This window comes from Squalius cephalus, assembly GCF_949319135.1.
Source record: "Squalius cephalus genome assembly, chromosome: 1".
Taxonomy (NCBI): Eukaryota; Metazoa; Chordata; class Actinopteri; order Cypriniformes; family Leuciscidae; genus Squalius; species Squalius cephalus.
This window is the reverse complement of record NC_137122.1, coordinates 24,660,362-24,680,061: the sequence shown is the minus strand read 5'-3', so window position 1 is coordinate 24,680,061 and position 19,700 is coordinate 24,660,362. Positions and strand designations below refer to the sequence as shown.

The following is a 19,700-nucleotide window of genomic DNA, read 5'->3' as shown; positions in this document are numbered from 1 at the left end:
ATATCTTCCCAAACCTGTATACTTTCACAAAATGAGATGCTGTTCTTTCCCAAAAGCCACCAAACTCCAAAAAAGCATTATAAGAGAGAGACTTTCAGTGAATAACAATTTAAATTTGGGTCTGTTTCTCATCAAGCTATCAAATGATTTCAGAAGACTTGCAATATAGTGCACAAATGTGGACTACTATTACGGTGCTTTTTGTTAACTATAATAAACCTGGTAACAAGGCGTTGAAACGGATCATTTTAATTTCTCGCCGTGATCGTATAATGAGGACACACACCCATGTGTGTCGCATAACTGACTTGGAGGGCGAGGGTTGTGACCCTGTTTTTAGGAGAAATAACTTCCAGCGCTTGAGGGGCTGTTTGACATTTGGTTTTGACATCAGGGTTGGGAATCTTCATCAAAAAATGTTAATTCAGAGAATGCACCACTTGAAAGCAACTTAAAGGGACAGTGCGTGTCTCGTCGAAGAGCACCATTCTTTAATGGATGTCTGGTGGAGGGCAGATTAATTAAAAGTGTGACAATAATTGATTAATGTTTATATGTTTCGGTGGACACTACAGCATTGGTCTAGGATGCAGCATCATACAAAATGAGTTGTTTTCCCCATCATTGTAGAAATAACTTGTTCACTGATGTGATGTATGTGTGAGCCATGATACATTTATTAAGCAACCAAAAGTTGGGAAAAAACTGAGACAACATTTGATAATGAACTTTTTATTGGTTTTTAACAAAAGTTTCATAAACAGACCTACCATAAGTTGCAAGGTTGTTACATGATGATATATCCTTTTTCTTATTTGTTCTTAAAAATTGCGCTTAATTGGCAAATTCCCCATTGAACATTACTCAGGGTTAAGGGTATCTCCCTTTCAATTCAATACTGTGAATTAGAAGTAAATCTGTCTGTCTGTCTGTCTGTCTGTAATAAATAAACTAATAAAGATCACCATAAAGTCCCGAGTTGATTAATTACAGTATCGGTAACACTTTACAGTAAGGTTCATTAGTTAATGTATGAACTAAAATGAACCAACAATGAGAAATACATTTGTTACAGTATTTATTAATCTTTGTAAATGTTAGTTAATACAAATCATTGTTTGTTCAAGTTAGCTCATGATGCATTAACTAATGTTAACAAATACAAACTTTGATTTTGATAGTAAATGTTGAAATTAATTTTAACTAAGATTAATTAAAGTACTGTTCATTCTTAGTTAACTAAGGTAGTTAACTATGTTAGCTAATGAACCTTATTGTAAAGTGTTACCACAGTATCAAAACCGGTTTTCTGAAATTGTATGTTTAAAGCTGCAGTCCGTAACTTTTTTTTTTTTTTTTTTTTTTTTTTTTTCATGGACATCATGAAAAACCGTGTTCCAAACCGTGTTTTTGTCTTATCCTGAATCACTACAATACACCTATAATAAGTGTTTATATTGGGACTATTTTAGACGGGTACGGGCCGGCACCAGTAGCCGCGTTTCCACTGTCGGGCCAGGGCCGGGCCAGGGCTTTAAACGGGCCGTGCCGGGCTAATGGCCTCGGGCCAATAGCACCGGGCCTGCGTTTCCACTGTCGGGCCAGAAGCTCCACAGCGCTTCACTAAAACACGCCCGTAACACGCCTCTCTGGGACAACGTCACACTAACCCATCATTTCACCAACAAATAGAAGTTTTATCAGAAAACTAATCAGAAATCACTGGAAACAGCGTTGAAAACAAACACGATAAAAGCGGCCGTTTGCTAGCTTTTTTTTGTTTGTTTGTTTAGCAGCTACTTGAATATTTAAAACCCAAGCATCGATGTTTTACCACAGGTTTACAATAAAAAGTGATACATTGATCATAATGAATTAATTTATGTAAAAATTGCACATTAGTCACTCAGAAATAAATTACCGTTAGGTCTATTTCACAAAAGAAAGAGGACACACTTACTTTTTCAGTCGCGTCTGTTTCTTTAGCCTATCTGGTAACTTAGTTACAGGACATATTTACATCACATTTAGAAAAAATGATAATTTCTACAAATATACGCCATACGACCTGAGGAGCTTTAGCACTCTCTCGACTCCCATATTTTCAGTCAGAGAAACAGGGAAGCTCCCGAAAAAAAAAGTTACTTTATTTTTTGATAGTCCGGTTTAAAGAGACGAGACGTAGGCTATGACAGATAAAATAAAAACATTACTGTGATAGCCTTTAAGATTGGTCTGATTTCTTCAAGCGTTCGCTATGTTTTTTTTTTATATGCGCATCTTCAAGCGTTTACTATGTTTACTATGGTAACGGCTAGCGCGCATAGTCTTTTGCATCACAAACAGAAGGCATTCAAACATGAACGCGATTTAAATTATTTTATTTTTAAGTCTTTAATGCTGACAGAATCATCCGGCGCTGCCGTCTCCCAACGGTAAACTCCTCCTCTATTGGTAACCACTCCTCTAGCCCGAGCTGGCCCGCTTTGGCCCAAGGTATTCGACGGGCCAGAAATCCTGGCCGTTGGCCCCGAGTAAGCCCCGATCAAGCCCCGGAAGTGACAGTGGAAACGCGACTGGCCCTGGCACGCACTAGCACGGCCCGGCCCTGGCCCGACAGTGGAAACGCGGCTACTGAGGAGTATCCCAGTACCTGCGTGACTCGACATATACATAAACACAGAGAAGTAGATCCGGCTACAATGTTCTTTCGCAAGACGCATGCAGTTACAAAAGTTACGAAAGTTGCTCTAGTTTTGCGCTAAAAGTTACAGACTGCAGCTTAAATAAGTAAATTAGACATTACCTATTTAAATATGCATACCTGCTTTTTTCCCCAACAATCTTCTTTTTGCCTCAAAAAGTATACATTTTTTTCTTGGAGCTGGTTAGTTTAGTGTTTTTGAAATCGCTGTGGAAAAAATATTTCAGTGGACAGTCCCTGTAGTGCTTCATTTGATGTGTATTATCCAGTTACCCTGAAAGGCATTGCAGATATTGGCACAGATTGCATGTAGGGACTGCTGTGGTCTGACAGCGTGGGTTTTTGTCCCGTCAACGTCGAGCTGAAGTTGTTTTGGATCACCATTTGAAGCTAATTGATCCCATCTCATCTTTCGTGCATTCGGAAAGCTTGACTTTAGCTGACTATTTTCAGGCGTCATGTAAAGCTTTTTTTTGTTTTGTTTCAGCAATGTTCCATCCAGAGATATTTTTTTTCTTTCAAATGCTCTCCTGACTTTCTTTATCATTTCGGATGAAAAGCAGTTTTCAGTTGGTGTTGTGAGTCTGCAAAGTATGTGTGTGTGTGTGTCCGTGTGAAGCAAAGGAAAGCTTCCCGTCTGAAAGCACCAAACAAGTTAATTTACGTAGCGGAGTGAAGACTGGATAATTGGTCCCTTGATCAAAGCGGGATGTTTGAGTGGGACAGCAGCTAGCGGTCCTGCCGCTTTAGCATGCAGCGCTACATTGTGTAATTGGACTGTGTTTTCTGCTGCGGAAATGCACCTAATCACCTGCGCTTGTCTGTTCTGCTTTCACCCTCGAATCCACAAACCAGAAGAGACCGAAACAAGCTCTGTGATGTTTGAAAGCTGCAAACTGATTACACCAAACACATCCTGTTTTTCCTCTCTGTGTTTTGAGTTGCATAGCCGGGACATCCAGATAGAAGAGTAAATCTTTGTTTTAGAGTGATTTTCAGTGAGTCTTCTCATTAATGTCACGTTGTTGTTGTTGTTTGCAAGCTTTTTTCACTCGAACTGCTCTGAGAGGATTTGTGTAACCAGATAATCTGTCATTGCTGATTTGCTTCAGCATTATAGGAAAATTAAACCCGGTCAAAGTCACTGATGTTAATCACATATAAACAAGCTGGGTTTTTATTGGTGATCTCGTTGGCTAATGAGATATAATTGTCTACATTGTGTAAACCTTTTATTTGCCTACTGAGCATTACATAAAACCATTTTATGAGTCCTTAAAAATGAGCAAGTGTGATTCCAAACCTCAGACCATTAAAATGCTCAGTCATTTTGAATATCATTTGATTTACCTGCTATGGTAATAAGTATGTCAATTGACCCTTCGCAAAACACAAAGAGCAAAGAGGACACTGACAACACGCCAACAGACAAGACAGAGCAGGTTACTTTTGGTATAAAACAAAGTCTCAGCCATCAAATGTTGTCATTTTTTAAGAAATGCAGCAATACATACTGTACCGTTTGTGTCTCTTTAATGTTCAGATCGCTGTAACTCCTCAGTTCAAGCAGCACTTGAACCGATATCTCTTCCTCTTTAGTTATAGCACAAAATAAACATGAATGAACATCAGAAGGTATGTTGTTTCGACCGCAGAAAGACATCAATACACATTACACACCATTTTTCAACGTCCTCCGACGTTAATTTACTAACTCTCCTGTCTGGTTTGTTTGTCGGACAAAATGGTGGATTCACCGTTATGATTGGTGAGATCGCCTGTCAATCAAACTCCTGGCAAAAGGTCAATTGTTTTCGCTCAAAGTATTGACATTTGTAACTCTTCCTGAAGCACACACACTATACCGGTGAAAAGTTTGTAATTGTTTCCACAAACATAAGCAGCAGCATGAATAAATTCACATGAATAAATTATATTTTAACATATATTACAATAAAAAACTGTTATTTTGAATTCTAATAATATTTCAGAATTTTCCTGTTTTTACTGTATTTTTGATCAAATAAATGCAGGCTTGGTGAGCAGAAGAGACTTTGTTCAAAAACATGAATGTATTTGTGTGCTAAACATCACTCGCTTCTTCAGAAAATGTAGAAATCTGGTTCTTTTCATGCAGTCCTTCTATCAACCACGCATCCCTGAGATCATTTAGTTTAATTTCAGTTTCAAGAGTAAACGCTGACGTCTAGCAGAAATGGAGCAAAATTGGTTTTAGTATTTTTTGTTTATTTGAGGCTTAAAAGCTGCAGTTCTTGCAGTTTAGTTTTCGATTTCATCCTGTTTTCCTCTCTAAAACTTTTCTCTACGTGTTCTTGATAAGCCTTGAGGGATTTCTGCTCTTCTTCTGAGTGCTGTACAGATGTTTTCTGCTGTAAACAAAGACATACTGTCTTCCAGAAGCATCTACCGAATGGATAAAGTGTCAGGAATGCTGTGTTTTCTGTGTCGAAATTGCACAGGCTCCGTCACGCAGATTAATTCATATGGAATACATTAAACCACACCAGTTTTTCCCTCGTTTTCTTTTAACAGATAACCATCCACACGACCACTACACCAGCCATCTGGATCTCACTGGGTCACACACACCTAAAATCGGTGAGTCGTTTAACACCTTTGTTTCCAGGTAATTCATTCATTCATTTAGTCCGGAGTTATGAAACGACACTCAGAGTTTAATTGATTTATGACGACATCAGTGTCTTCCACATCCAGATGGTTTGAAGTGTGAAAAACATGGTGGATAATATCAGTGCGGTGTAGATTTTGAGAAATTAATGGAGCTAGATTTTATCTCCAGAAAAGATTTTCATAATTAGCCTCATCAAATGAGCACTGATAATCTCCATTACTCAAGATGCTTAACTCCCCGGCAGTCCTCAAGATCAGAGACGGTTTTCACCAAAAAATTGATTGGGGAAAAAAGCAGGGCTTTGACAAAAAAAAATAAAAAAATAAAAGGTCTCTTGACAGGAAATTAAAAGCTTAGCCTGTAAATGGCCCCGCTAGCGGGGAGGTTTCTGTAACAAAACAGTATGCTAATCGGATCTGCACAGTTTGCCGACGTTATTGAAAAGCCACAATTATAATTATTCTGACTATATCTTGCATTCCCAAATTTGATTTTGTGTGAAAAAGCTTTTCAGACTGCAAAGCACACATCTCTCGTTTTGGAGCCGCGATACCATTAGCTTTTGTGCTCAATTAAATTAACCTTGTGTGCTAAAGCTGTCATTGAAAACGAACTGGTCTGGAGGAAGTTAATATCAGCTCACTCCAATAATAATGAAGGGTCATTCTGTGTCAAATCAACCTGACGTCCACAGCTCAAAATTTTGATTTTAATCTCTTTTTTTTTTTTTTTTCTGGTGAAAGAAGAACATAAATGGAGAAGAAAGACAGAATATTAAATGTCATAGCTGAATATTTACCAAGTAATCCACCATTCTGTTGAGAGTGTCGAAATGACCATTTTCACCTGAGATTTGGAGCCAGATTAAAGGGGGGTAAAAAAGACTTAAGATAGATGGCAGCATCATTATTTTATAATTACTCAGAGATTGGTAGGTCTGTAAGTAAAATATGTTGACTTTAGCAATCTTTGTTGCATTATATGCCAACGTTGAGAGTTCAAAAATGGGGAGAAGCATTTTTTCCCCCAAAGTTTGCATGTCTGTAACTCAAGAAATATTAATGATTGTTTTTCATAAACTTTTCTTTTGGTGTCTTCATTTGTAAGGCCCTATATCGTTCAATTTTAGACATATGAGGATTTCAGTGTGGCTCCATGAATAAATTATACACATTTTCAGTGGTCAAAAACCAAATGTGGGTCACTTTGCAAACAGCTGGTACTTTTTCATTTAAAGAGGAATGTCTGAAGAACAAATAGTGTTGAAACTAGAAATCTATCTTGTTTTCCTCTATCAAAACAATTGAATAGAAAATTCCTCTCTGAGTGCCAAACATATTATTTTTCCAAAGTTTCCACATGCACCTGTAACTCTAGACATGTTAAATATTTCACAATATCCTTTTAGATGTTGGTTCTTAACAAGCTTTTGTTTTGTAATCTTCATTTTTAAGGCCCTCAATGGTTCAATCCCAGAGATATTGGGATCTTAATGCGGCTCAATGTTAAAATTGTTGAATTTTATCCATTTTCAGTGGTCCAAATCCAAATGTCAGTCACTTTTGCACACAGCCGATACTTTTCTTTTTAAAGAGGAATGTCTGAAGAACAAATAATGTTGAAACTAGAAATGTATCTTGTTTCCCTCTATCAAAACAATTGCATACAAAATACCAAAAAAAATATTCTTATTCCAAAGTTAGCATGCCTGTAACTCAAGAAGTATTAAAGACATCTAATGTATCCTTTTAGATTTTCCCTCTCAACTAACTTTTCCTTTGGACGCTTCATTTTTTAACACAGTTTAACCCAAATTTGGGTCAAATATGGACAAACCCAACCGTTGGGTTAAAAATGTAATTAAAAAATGTAACCCAGCGGCTGGGTTTGTCCATATTTGATCCAAATTTGGGTTGACACAACCCAGCATTTCTTAGAGTGAAGGCCCAATATGGTTCAATCCCAGAGATATTGAGATCTCAAGGCGGCTCCATGTTAAATTTTTTCAGTGGTTGAAAACCAAATGTGGTAACTGCATTCAATAGGGGGAAAAAAATATTTTTTAATGATAAAAGTGCCATTTTTACTGCAAAAAAAAAAAAATCAACAAAATCAAAAATTGTATCCAGTCAAGTTTCTGAAATTTGGTTGATCTGACACAGAATGGCCCTTACAATATGTGACACAGTGAATTAAAATTCTGCAGAAAAAAGTTACTGATTTTGTTTTTCTCACTTGGGTTTGTTAGGACACAGAATAGAGCACTATGGTAAGTAGTACACATGTTGCACATGTGTATAATTTCTCATTTCTCGTGTATAATCTCCCAGTGTTGGTGTTCATTCGTTCTGTGTGTCACAGTACTTGTACAATGTCTATACACTGCAAAAAAAAAAAAAAAAAAAAAAAAAAAATTCTTAGAATTTTGGACTTATTTTTCTTAAATCAAGATACATTTACGTGAGGCACAAATTTACTTAAGGTATTCAGTCTTGTTTTCTGAATAAGGTATCAAAATTAAGTGAGTTTATACTTAAAACAAGAATGGGCTCAGAAAATGAAATTAATAAAGAAGAGAAAGCATTGGCAGATATTTGATTTTAAATCAAAAGCATAAAGTCACTTAATTATGATATTTTTTCCAGAAAACAGACTTAATATCTGATTGCTTCTCAAGTTCGTTGCTTTAAGAATGTTTAAATATTTTACTAAAATCTGAGTAATACCAAGTAAGAATATCCTTTTTCTTTTTTTTTTTTGCGGTGTGTATGTGGTGTGACATATATAATGTGCCTATATAATGTCATGTATGCGAGTCTAGAAACGCATGCCACTGAAAATAGATTGGAGATCCCAGGCCTGGCAGTCCATAGTCTCATGAGCACACTATTCAATTAAAATGAGGGAACGACATTCCCAACAAGTGTTTTACTGGGTGAGCAGCTGCCCGGACCAACACTCACCCTCATTAAACAGGTTCTTCAAAAAAGATTACACACACACACTCAGACAGATGCCATGGTGGCCTGCACAAACACAGAGCTCGTATTGGATGTGTTTCATCTTTCTCTGCCTTTTTTTCTTTTCCACCCCGCAGAGAAGCCGAGAATGAACAACATCCTGACATCCCAGACGGAGCCGTACGAAATGTCGTTCTCCCGCTCCTTCCAGAACCTCGCTCACCTCCCGCCGTCCTACGAGATGGCCCTGAAAGCAGACTTAGGTAAATACTCTTCCCTTCCTCACTGTACACAACACATCCAGTGTGCGTGAGAGAGAGATTCATACTTTTCATACATTTATGAGCAGAATTCTCTTTAAGATGGTGGATTTGTATATGATTTGCCATATATCTTACTGTAGGTTTCATACATGTCTACTCATCATTGCAATCTGCAATATTTTGTTCCTCAGTTGTTGTTGTTCTGATAAAACTTTACATTAAAGTTCTCTTTGTGAAGGGTTTATAAAGATGTACATTAATTACTAATGACTTGTTTGCAAATGCATTGTAAATCATTGATACGCAGTTAAAACTGCGTGAATAAAAAAGGTGACTTTAGTGCAATGCCTGACAAATAGTGAAGCATTTTAATTGACATGTTATAAATGCTTAATAAATAGATTTATTCACATTTAGTCACCTTTTTATTCATGCAGTTTCATGCATTGATCTTTTTTTTTCAGGACAGAGAGAGATAAAAACAGACACAATTTGTGTCATACAGTAAGCATATAGAGTTAATGTGCATAGCAGCTCAAGATTATCTGATTCTGGAGACATGTTTGAATTCATATGGAGATCACTGCCTTTTCTAGTTATTAATTCTATTTAGGAGAAGCAGTCAAGCTCTAAAGGAGATCTTATTAATTATTCTGCCACTAATGTAAATTCACATTCACATTAGCAACCCAGTTTGATGTGTAATATATATATATATAGTTATATAAAGTTTGGGGTAAGAATTGGAATATATATATATATATATATATATATATATATATATATATATATCAAAGCTATATATATATATATATATATATATATATATATATATATATATAATCATCAAAGAATTTCCACAAAAATATGAAGCAGTACAACTGTTTTCAACATTGATAATAATCATAAATGTTTCTTGAGCATCAAATCCTCATATTAGAATGATCCCTGAAGGATCATGTGACACTGAAGACTGGAGTAATGATGCTGAAAATTCAGCTTTGATTGCAGGAATAAATTACAGTTTAACATGTATTCACATAGAAAACAGCTATTTTGAATTGTAATACTTTTTCACAATATTACAAATTTTTCGCTGTATTTTAATCAAATAAATGCTGCCTTGGTGAGCAGAAGAGACATCTCTTTCTTACCTCAATCTTTTGACCAGTATAGCACACATCACATGATCTCGGTGGGTTAAACCCCTATTAGGTTGTTTCCTAAATGAGTAAGTTTTCCTCTCACTTCAGTGACCTTGTGTGGGACGCTCAGCTCCACAGGGACTGCGCTCATAATAAACGCACTGCGGATCTCTCCGGATAAAAGCACCTGCTAAATGACAAATAACCAGACGGCTTTCATTAAATATAAAGGGCAGGATAAATTAAACATTAAAGTATTGACATGCTGCGTTAACATAGTCCAAAACCATTATGATCAGATGGATGCCACTATACGGCTCTTAAATGAATGACATTCAAAACCAAATGAAGAAAATGAAAACATTGAAAACCAAGAAGCTTCTTTCTGAAGTGCAAACCGACACTGATCACAAAAGCAAACTTGCCATGACAGACGAGAAAAATCGGTCAAGTCACCTTTATTGCTATTTATTTCACTATTGATTCAAAGCAGCTTCACCGTAATAAACAGGAAAATAGCAGAATCAATGATGCAAACTTCATTATATGAGAAACAAATCCATATTCAGCTGTAAAGCAGCTCTAAAAAGACAATAGTTTTGTTATTCAGCTCAAGACGGTTCAGTGTTGATTCAGTTCAGATCAATAAGTCAATGTTGCAAAATTAGTCAGTTGTAACTTGTGAAACAAATAAACAAGACAATAGTGTCATTATTCAGCTCGAGTCGGTTGAAGTTTTGTTCTCATCTGATGGTGTCAGTGCAGTCAAATCAATGATATTACTGAACACTAGGCGAGCCAAACCCAGTTTTAGTGCTTTAGACGTGGTTTTGTTCCCAGTGGGGAGTAAATAATGGTGCTTCTGGAGTCTTAAATCACAAGCCCTGTTTGCAGTGTGGTTTGAGTAATTTCGGACTTCACCTGCTGTGAGGCGAACAGGGAGGCAGACCTGAGAGTAATGAGCAGTAATGAAGAACAATTAGTCTCGTTTTTAATAGGGAGACGCTTCGTATGGCACAGAGAGAGAGAGAGAGAGAGAGAGAGAGAGAGAGAGAGAGAGAGAGAGAGAGAGAGAGAGAGAGAGAGAGAGAGAGAGAGAGAGAGAGAGAGAGAGAGAGAGAGAGAAGGGGGGCATTCAATTTAAAGATGGCATGCAATTTCTTTTTTTGGATCTTTGTCGTAAGTTTAATCCTATAAATCCTACTGTATCGTATTTGATACACAAATTTATAAGACCTCTGAATGATCAACATGATAAAAACTGCTGAAAAGACTGTTGCACATAATCTACTTTTTTCATCTGATTGATCGTTTTTTAGCTAGTAAAAGACTTTTTTAGTGTAGTTGTAAAAACATCTTCCTTCAGCTCGTGGTCTTTTGCTGTGAAATCTTTACTGATTTTTATAAAGTAAACGTATAGAATAACTGTATAGAATAATATTTCAAGATGAACACTTACCGGACTGAAGCAGCTTCGGTTACTTGATCATTTTTGTTGAAAAATCTATGAGTTTTTCACACATGATCATCAGGTTTTTGAGGAAGGTTTATTTGTACATCTCTCAATCATCATTGTATTGCATTATATGTTTTAAAACTACAGAGCTTTGATCATAAAGCTAAACATTCAAATAGTATCTTACTAAGATATTATTGGTAGATATAGTGACGACTGATCCATTTATATGCATTTTATGTGAGTATCTGCTAGACTGCTATAAAGATCTCAGTGATTTACATTCCAGAATTTCATCTAACTTTTTGGCCATATAAATATCAGCAGTTGCAACAAATCGCACATTTTTTGCTCAGTTTGGGCCTCTGAATAAAATTGAGGCGTTTTTCCTACTCGAGTGAGAGCTTCATATCCTCACTATATTATCACTAACTATATGAGCCATAAATGGTGTATCAAAAATGATACTTAACAAAAAAGCAACTTTTTGGGAGATTTCTATTAAAAAAAAAAGTATATATATATATATATATATATATATATATATATATATATATATATATGCAAAGAGCATGACAAAAAATAGAAAGACACAAAGAGGCTCATAATGGAATTTTGTGGAATGGAAAGATTCCATGGATGTTAAAGGTTCTTCATGGAACCATCGATTCCGATAAATAACTTTTATTTTGTAGAATGCGGGATGGCCCGTAGCTCATATTCCTCAGCTGAAGCCTGTGGCATTAGATTCGCTCTTATGTGAGTGTATAATTGAGCTCTGGGGTCCTGGAGTGACCGTTAGCCAGTGCGAGGCCTTAGGCCTGTTCACCTGACCTTTTCTCTGTAATGTCACGCCCTCGCATCGGCACATTCGGCCTTTGGAAACCGTTCTTCTGCCAAAACCCTGCCGTGTCAGTGATGGTAATTCTGAACTACACAAGCCTGTCTTCATTAGCTCCAAGATAAACAGTTCAGTGCTGAATCGATATCTAGTCTTGTACCGAACGCTGACACATTCACATTCATGTTTCTCGTAACTTTGCTCTCTGTCCAAGGCTGTTCAGAAAGGAAACGGGCAGGGATTTTGGGGAAGCTACTAGAACACTGTAACTTGTTATAATTTCAATTTGTTAAAGCTACTCTTTTAGAAAAGTTGGTGGTTAGCAAACAGTGTTGCATTACCGCGCGCCCCCTTCTGGATTGGGGTGTGGATCGCCTGTGACTCACCACATTCGTCGTCTGACTGTATAAACCAAACTGTAACGTCCGAACCGTGATAGTTCAGGATTGAATACATTTGCCGTTACACCCCTATAGGATACCATCCCAAACATCTGCCACAGACGCCTACTGCTTCATGAGTAACTAGAAAGAAGCTTTAACAAGACTAGAGCAGCATCTAAGGAGAAGTGCCCTATCCTTGAGTTCATCTGCTGATCAACAAACACTACAAAATGGGCCACACACACACACACACACACACACACACACACACACACACACACACACACACACACATTCTTGTACATCTATCTTTATGAGGACATTCATTGACACAATGCAATCTCTAGCCGCTTACCCTAACCTTACCCATCACAACTAAGTGCCTAACCCGAACCCTGACCCTAAACATACCCTCATTATAACCTTATCCCTAAAACCAAGTCTTGACCCTCAAACAGGCCTTTAAAGGCTCTCAGAAAGTGAGGACCGGCCAAAATGACTCACTTTACTCTCTTTGTCCTCACTCCAATGGTCGAAAAATCAAACTGGTCCTCACAAAGATAGTTGTACAAGTACACACACACACACACACACGCACACGCACACACACACACACACACACATACACACACACACACACACACACACACACATTTCCCTGTTCCACAGAGACTCATCATATGGTCTCAATGGTTTCAGACCAAACATTGTGTTTCCTGTGCCATTGTTGAGAAAAACAAAGAAAAGATTAACAGAGCAATACAAATAGAGAAAGCGAGGCAGCAGAGACATAAAAACACAATTTAGAACCCCATTGCACATCAGCAGAATAGTCTCTGCAGGACCTGTAGCTTCGGCATCAGCTGCACTTTTTAGGGGGCTTCATGTTTTTTCAAACTCACAACAGAGTTATTTTATTATCAGTCCGATTTTGTTCTGTTTCATTTCTGCTGATGTTACTCTGATCCAGTGCAGCATTGTAGTATGTATTTTTATTTAGAATTTTGGGATTTTACTTTTATATTTGAGTTTTAAAATGTTTGTTTTAGTTTTAGTTATTTTAGGACTTCAATGTAAACTAAACTAGATTATAAATAGAAATAGAACTACATTTTAGAAATGTTGCCTTGACAACTAACTGAAATAAAATAAATTGAAGTTTATTGTGTGTGTGCGTGTGCATGCGTGTGTGTGTGTGTGTGTGTGTGTCAGTTAACATTTATTTTATTTCAATTCATGTAAATGTTGTGCAAAAGTTTAGTTTTAGTCATTTTTGTGCGTTTTTGTGGTTTTTATCTTTTTTTTATTTTATTTAGATTTTAGTTTTTTCATCTAAGGCTATGGCTTAAGTCAATTGTAGCTCTTATGTTTCTCTTTTTTTCTGTTCTGTTCTGTTTCCTTTCGTGATTCTGCTTGTTAACAGCAGGTGTTCATCACTAATACTCAATCATCACTTAATTAATCACTTAATTATCTCATTAACTTTAACTCTGATTCAGAGTTACTTTAAGGCCATGTGTCCACCAAAGTGTTTTTAGCCTGCAACGCAGCATTTTTTTCAGCTGAGACACTTTGCTTGTTATGATACAGAATATCCGCAAAAGTGTTACTAGTATTTCATTTCACACATATTTTGTTTCTGTGTTGATTCTATATTAAAATGTCGATACAGTGTAACGTATTTTCTCTGGCTCTTGTTTTAAATGATTTTGTTCCGTTATTATGCTTGTTGTTGTCATCTGTTAACCTTGTACAAGCAGAATGTGGCGGTTGGTCGCTGTGGTATTAGTCCCGCCCCTCCTCCACTGTGATTGGACGGTTGGGTAAAAAGTGACAGTGATGAGCGCTGCGTTTGAACTCTCGGCGGGCTGTAAAAAACGGCGAGCGTTCAGCGCTTAAGCGTGAAAAAAAACGCTCAGCGCCTCGTTAACCTCATGGTGTTTTAAAAATGCGTCGCTCCCATTGAAAACAATTGAAAAAATACGCCAGGTGCGTGAAAAAAACGCTTTGGTGGACACACAGCCTAACACTCCTTAAAGTGGGACCATATGTACTCTGAGCAGAGTAGTTCATTTAACTCTGGGATTTACCTGTGTAAGCAACTAATTAACAGTGAGAATTGGACCCTAAACTAAAGTGTTAGTTTTATTTTCACGGTATAACAGCACCGCTCTGATCTCTCGTTCTCAGGTGACAATGACGACGAGTACTACATACGGAAGCACCATTTGTCCGACCTGACGCCTCGCGGCGGAAACCTACAGACGCACATGATCAAGCTGAACGTGGATCCGCCCGCGCAGCGCCAGAAGCCCAAGCGCGTCCAGCGAGCCATGTCTCAAGATCACGTGCTCTCGCCCAAACGCGTCCAGCGTGCCATGTCCCAGGACCACGTGCTCTCACCTGCCCGCTCCAAGCCGCACCGGGACTACGGCCTGTCCTCGTACACGGGCGGCGCCGGCGGTCTGTCTCCGTACCACGGGCGAATCCTCTCCGAGGAGCAGCTGCTGTCGGCCGACCGACTGCTCTCCCAGGATCCGCTGCTCTCCCCGGATAAGATGCTCTCCTTGCGGCGCTCCAACTTCCGGGAGAAGGCCATGTCGCGGGCGCTTTCCCAGACGGACATGTTCATCCCGACAACGCCGGTCATGGACCGGCACTACAAAATGATGAAGATGCATTCGCACCCCACAACAACCCACAACAACGAGTCCTACAACACACTGACTGTTAACAGCGCGCAGGTGGGAAACAAACGGCAGGCGTTCGCCAACCGAAAGATGCACACGGTCGACCACCTGCAATACATACCTGGACACCACCATCATCAGTACAGAACCGCGAGTAAGACCGAAGTAACTGTCTGAGAGAGACGGGAGAAGACGGGAGAGCGAATGATGTCAACAAACAATCCGGCTCGGGAAATGTGTGGTGTCCCCCTGGACAGGTTTCTTTTTTTTAAGCGTCCAACCTTGACCTGTTCCCGCTTCCAGCGCAAGCTTTCCACTCCATCAGTTCTGGGTCAGCTGGGATAGGATCCACACTTTCCGGAGCGACCCGGATCTCCTCGCACGTAGAGCAAACGCAAGGGCTTCGCGCGTGGACGCCGAACTAGAAACAGAGGCCTGAAACTATTTTTTTCAGAATCAGTACTGAACTGTTGCGAACCTGCACTGACTTTATATACATTCAGTATCAAAAAACCTACACTGCTGGTCAAACGCTTGGAATTATTATGATTTTTTTAATGTTTTTTTTTTATGGAGTCTCTGCTCACCAAGGCTCACCAAATCATCATATTAGAATGATTTCTGAAGGATCATGTGACACTGAAGACTGGAGTAATGATGCTGAAAATTCAGCTTTGATCGCAGAAATAAATTACATTTTAACATATATTCACAAAGAAAACTCTGGAAGCTTGTTTCTTGCCATTGAATAAAAAAATGAAAAGGTAATTGCGACTTTTTATCTCTCAATTTTGACTTGATTTATCGTAGTTGCAAGATTATATCTCGCAATTCCAACTTTATTTCTCGCAGGTGCAAGTTTATATCTCGCAATTCTGACTTTATTTCTCGCAGTTGCATGTCTCTATCTTGCAATTCCCACTTTTTTTCTCGCAGTTGCACATTTGTATCTTGCAATTCCGACTTTTTTTTTGCAGTTGCAAGTTTCTATCTCATAATTCTGACTTTATTTCTCGCAGTTGCAAGTTTATATCTCGAAATTCTGACTTTATTTCTCGCTGTTACAAGTTCTTATCTCACAATTCTGACTTTATTTCTCGCAGTTACAAGTTTATATCTCGCAACTCCAACTTAATTTCTCGCAATTCTGAGTTTCTATCTTTCAATTCTGACTTTATTTCTCGCAGTTGCAAGATTATATCTCTCAATTCAATTTCTCGCAGTTGCAAGTTTATATCTCGCAATTTTGACTTTATTTCTCGCAGTTGAAAGCTTATATCTGACAATTCTGACTTTATTTCTCTCAGTTGAAAGCTTATATCTGACAATTCTGACTTTATATCTCGCAATTCTGATTTTATTTCTCACATTTGCAAGTTTATATCTCGAAATGCTGACTTTATTTCTCGCAGTTACAAGTTTATATCTCTCAATTCTGACTTTATTTCTCGCAGTTACAAGTTTATATCTCGCAACTCCAACTTCATTTCTCGCAATTCTGAGTTTCTATCTTGCAATTATGACTTTATTTCTCGCAGTTGCAAGTTTATATCTCGCAATTATGACTTTATTTCTCGCAGTTGCAAGTTTATACCTCGCAACTCCAACTTCATTTCTCGCAGTTGCAAGTTTATATCTCGCAATTCAATTTCTCGCAGTTGCAAGTTTATATCTCGCAATTTTGACTTTATTTCTCGCAGTTGCAAGTTTATATCTGACAATTCTGACTTTATTTCTCGCAATTCTGATTTTATTTCTCGCATTTGCAAGTTTATATCTTGCAATTCCAACTTTTTTTCTCACAGTTGCAAGTTTATATCTCGCAATTCTGACTTTATTTCTCGCAGTTACAAGTTTATATCTCGCAACTCCAACTTCATTTCTCGCAATTGTGAGTTTCTATCTTGCAATTCTGACTTAATTTCTTGCAGTTGCAAGATTATATCTTGCAAATTTTGACTTTATTTCTCGCAGTTGCAAGTTTATATCTCGCAATTCTATTTCTCGCAGTTGCAAGTTTATATCTGGCAATATCGACTTTATTTCTCGCAATTCTGATTTTATTTCTCGCATTTGCAAGTTTATATCTCGCAATTCTGACTTTATTTCTCACAGTTGCAAGTTTATATCTCGCAATTCCGACTTTTTTTCTTGCAGTTGCAAGTTTCTATCTTGTAATTCTGACTTTATTTCTTGCAGTTGCAAGATTATATCTTGCAAATTCTGACTTTATTTCTCGCAGTTGCAAGTTTGTATCTGGCAATTCCAGCTTTATTTCTCGCAGTTGCAAGTTTATATCTCGCAATTCTGACTTTATTTCTTGCAATTGCAAGTTTATATCTCGCAATTCTGACTTTATTTCTTGCAATTGCGACTTTATCTCGCAATTCTAACTTTATAACTCACAATTGCAAGTTTATATCTTGCCATTCTGACTTTATAACTCGCAATTGCAAGTTTATATCTTGCAATTGTGAGAGAAAAAGGTCAGAATTGTGAGATAAAAGTCGCAATTACCTTTTAAATTGTTTTATTCCATGGCGGAAACAAGGTTCCATAGTAAACAGTTATTTTAAATTGTTATAATATTTAACAGTTTTACTGTTTTTACTGTATTTTTGATCAAATAAAGGCAGCCTTGGTGAGCAGAAGAGACTTCTTTCAAAAAACATGGAAATATTGTAATTTTTCCAAACATTTTTGAGCGGTAGCGTATATAGATTTATGATTTCTAACTTGAGTCCTAAACATAGCGATAGCGATTCTTCTTGAATATAAACTTGTGTAAGCACTTTAGCGAGTGCCTCTTCTCAAAACACGTCCCGCTTCGATACCGAAGTGGGGAAAGGGTTTAAAAGCACAATAAAACTGACGTTGTTTTTCTTTTCCTTTGTCGCATTATCTCTGTTTGGTTTCTCAGTTTCATGTATTTTTTTCAGTGGACCTGTGTCGTTTCCTTCTGCGTAGGTGATTGTAAATATACACTCGGTTAGCAGCAGTTAAACAGTGAGTTCGCTTTGTGGGTTACTATGGGTTGCTTTTTGCATTTTCATTGCTTCTGTTCGGACATTTTCTAGCATCAACCCACCCGAAGTATATTTGATGACACAAATGTGTACAGTAACGTGCGTGTGTGTGTTTTTTAATCTGTACTTGTAGACTAATGGTGAATAAATTTGGTTGATTCAGCCATTCGTACGTATTGTCTGCTAGTTTTGAATAGGAATAATCCTTCCCTTTGCTTTCAAGATCTCTGACATGTTGAACAAGCAGACAAAAGCAATCAAAAGCAATCAAGATGAGAAAATGAGTGACGGAAAATTAATGATAATGGAAGATATGCCTTTAATACTCTATTATATACAATCAAATCTGCGTATACCCTCGAGATGGATGTTAATTAACAGCCTTCTGTCTATGATGTTTACCATCAGTCTATCAAGGATTTCCCATGATGCTTTGCCACGGCACTGATAGTCTGCACAACTCTGAAGGGGATTTGTGTTGTTTTATTGTGTTGGTTCTCAATAAATAAGGTTTTAATGAAATGTATGATTTTCTGACGTTCACACAGAGATGCCCTATCTTAAGTCTTTTTTTTTTTAGTTTATGAAATATTAGATTAAACTCGCTGTGTCGCACATAACCAAAAGATGGCTGATGATAAAATAGACACCATTTACAAGGGTGTCAAAGGAAGGTTTGGGGTTCAATAAAAGTTAAGCTTTATCAGTAGCATTTGTAGAATGATATTGATTACCATAGAAAATAATTTCAAATGATTATTAACTGATTAATATATATATATATATATATATATATTATATAAATAGATTATATATATATATATATTTTTTTTTTTTTTTTTATTAAAAAACTTCAAACCACAGAAAATAATTTCAAATTGTTATTGATTTGTTTATTTTAAAAGTTCAGAATTTATTTGTTAAAGTTTTTTATTTATTTTTTAAATAACAAAAATAAAAGTAACATTTATTTTAATAATTTATTTTAAAAGCTTAAAACCACAGACAGTTATGTCTTAACTTTTTTTTTATTTGTTAAAAAGCTTAAACACAATTAAATCAAGTCAAGCTCTATTGACAGAATTTGTAGCATAATGTTGATTATCGCAGAAAATAATTACATCTGGATATTTATTTAATTGTTTGTTTATTAAAATAGCATGAAACCACAGAAAATTATTTCTTAACTATATTTGAAAGTTAAATGCATTTGCATGAATTCTTCCTTTAAAATGTGCATAGTTTGAGTCGTGAAGTGTCTAAATGGTCATTTTAGCAGAAGAGTGGCTGTTTACTGACTATAAATGATCATGACGAGTGGAAATAACTGCTATCGCATCGCTGAAAACTTTGGTAAGTGACTTAATTGCACTGATCTCATGTTAACACAATGTTTAAGTTTAGTAGAGAATGCTTTTGAAACCATGTGTATTTAAACATTCATTGTCTTGCCCTATATAGACATCCATTGTAAATATATTGCTCTAAACACTATTTCACAATTATTATTTTTTAAATTCCAATCTGAATTAGACTAATAATAAATGTCTTCTGTTTTTGTTTTATTTCAGGTAAATAC

General features: G+C 36.9%; 1 protein-coding gene across 2 annotated transcripts in view; it reads left to right on the top strand.

Annotated features, from left to right (window-relative positions):
* Nucleotides 1–15,976, top strand: part of LOC307157350 (shisa family member 6) — a 91,667-nt gene extending 75,691 nt beyond the window's left edge. The window contains exons 6-9 of one of the 2 annotated variants that reach the window (XM_079869237.1): nucleotides 5,258–5,323; nucleotides 7,606–7,626; nucleotides 8,455–8,580; nucleotides 14,596–15,975. In XM_079869237.1, coding sequence (XP_079725363.1) covers nucleotides 5,258–5,323; nucleotides 7,606–7,626; nucleotides 8,455–8,580; nucleotides 14,596–15,272 — 890 coding nt within the window. In that variant the 3' untranslated portion in view covers nucleotides 15,273–15,975. Of the gene's footprint in view, nucleotides 1–5,257; nucleotides 5,324–7,605; nucleotides 7,627–8,454; nucleotides 8,581–14,595 lie in introns of both variants that reach the window. The other variant, XM_079869238.1, reaches the window with a different exon arrangement.
* The last annotated feature ends 3,724 nt before the right edge of the window (nucleotides 15,977–19,700 follow it).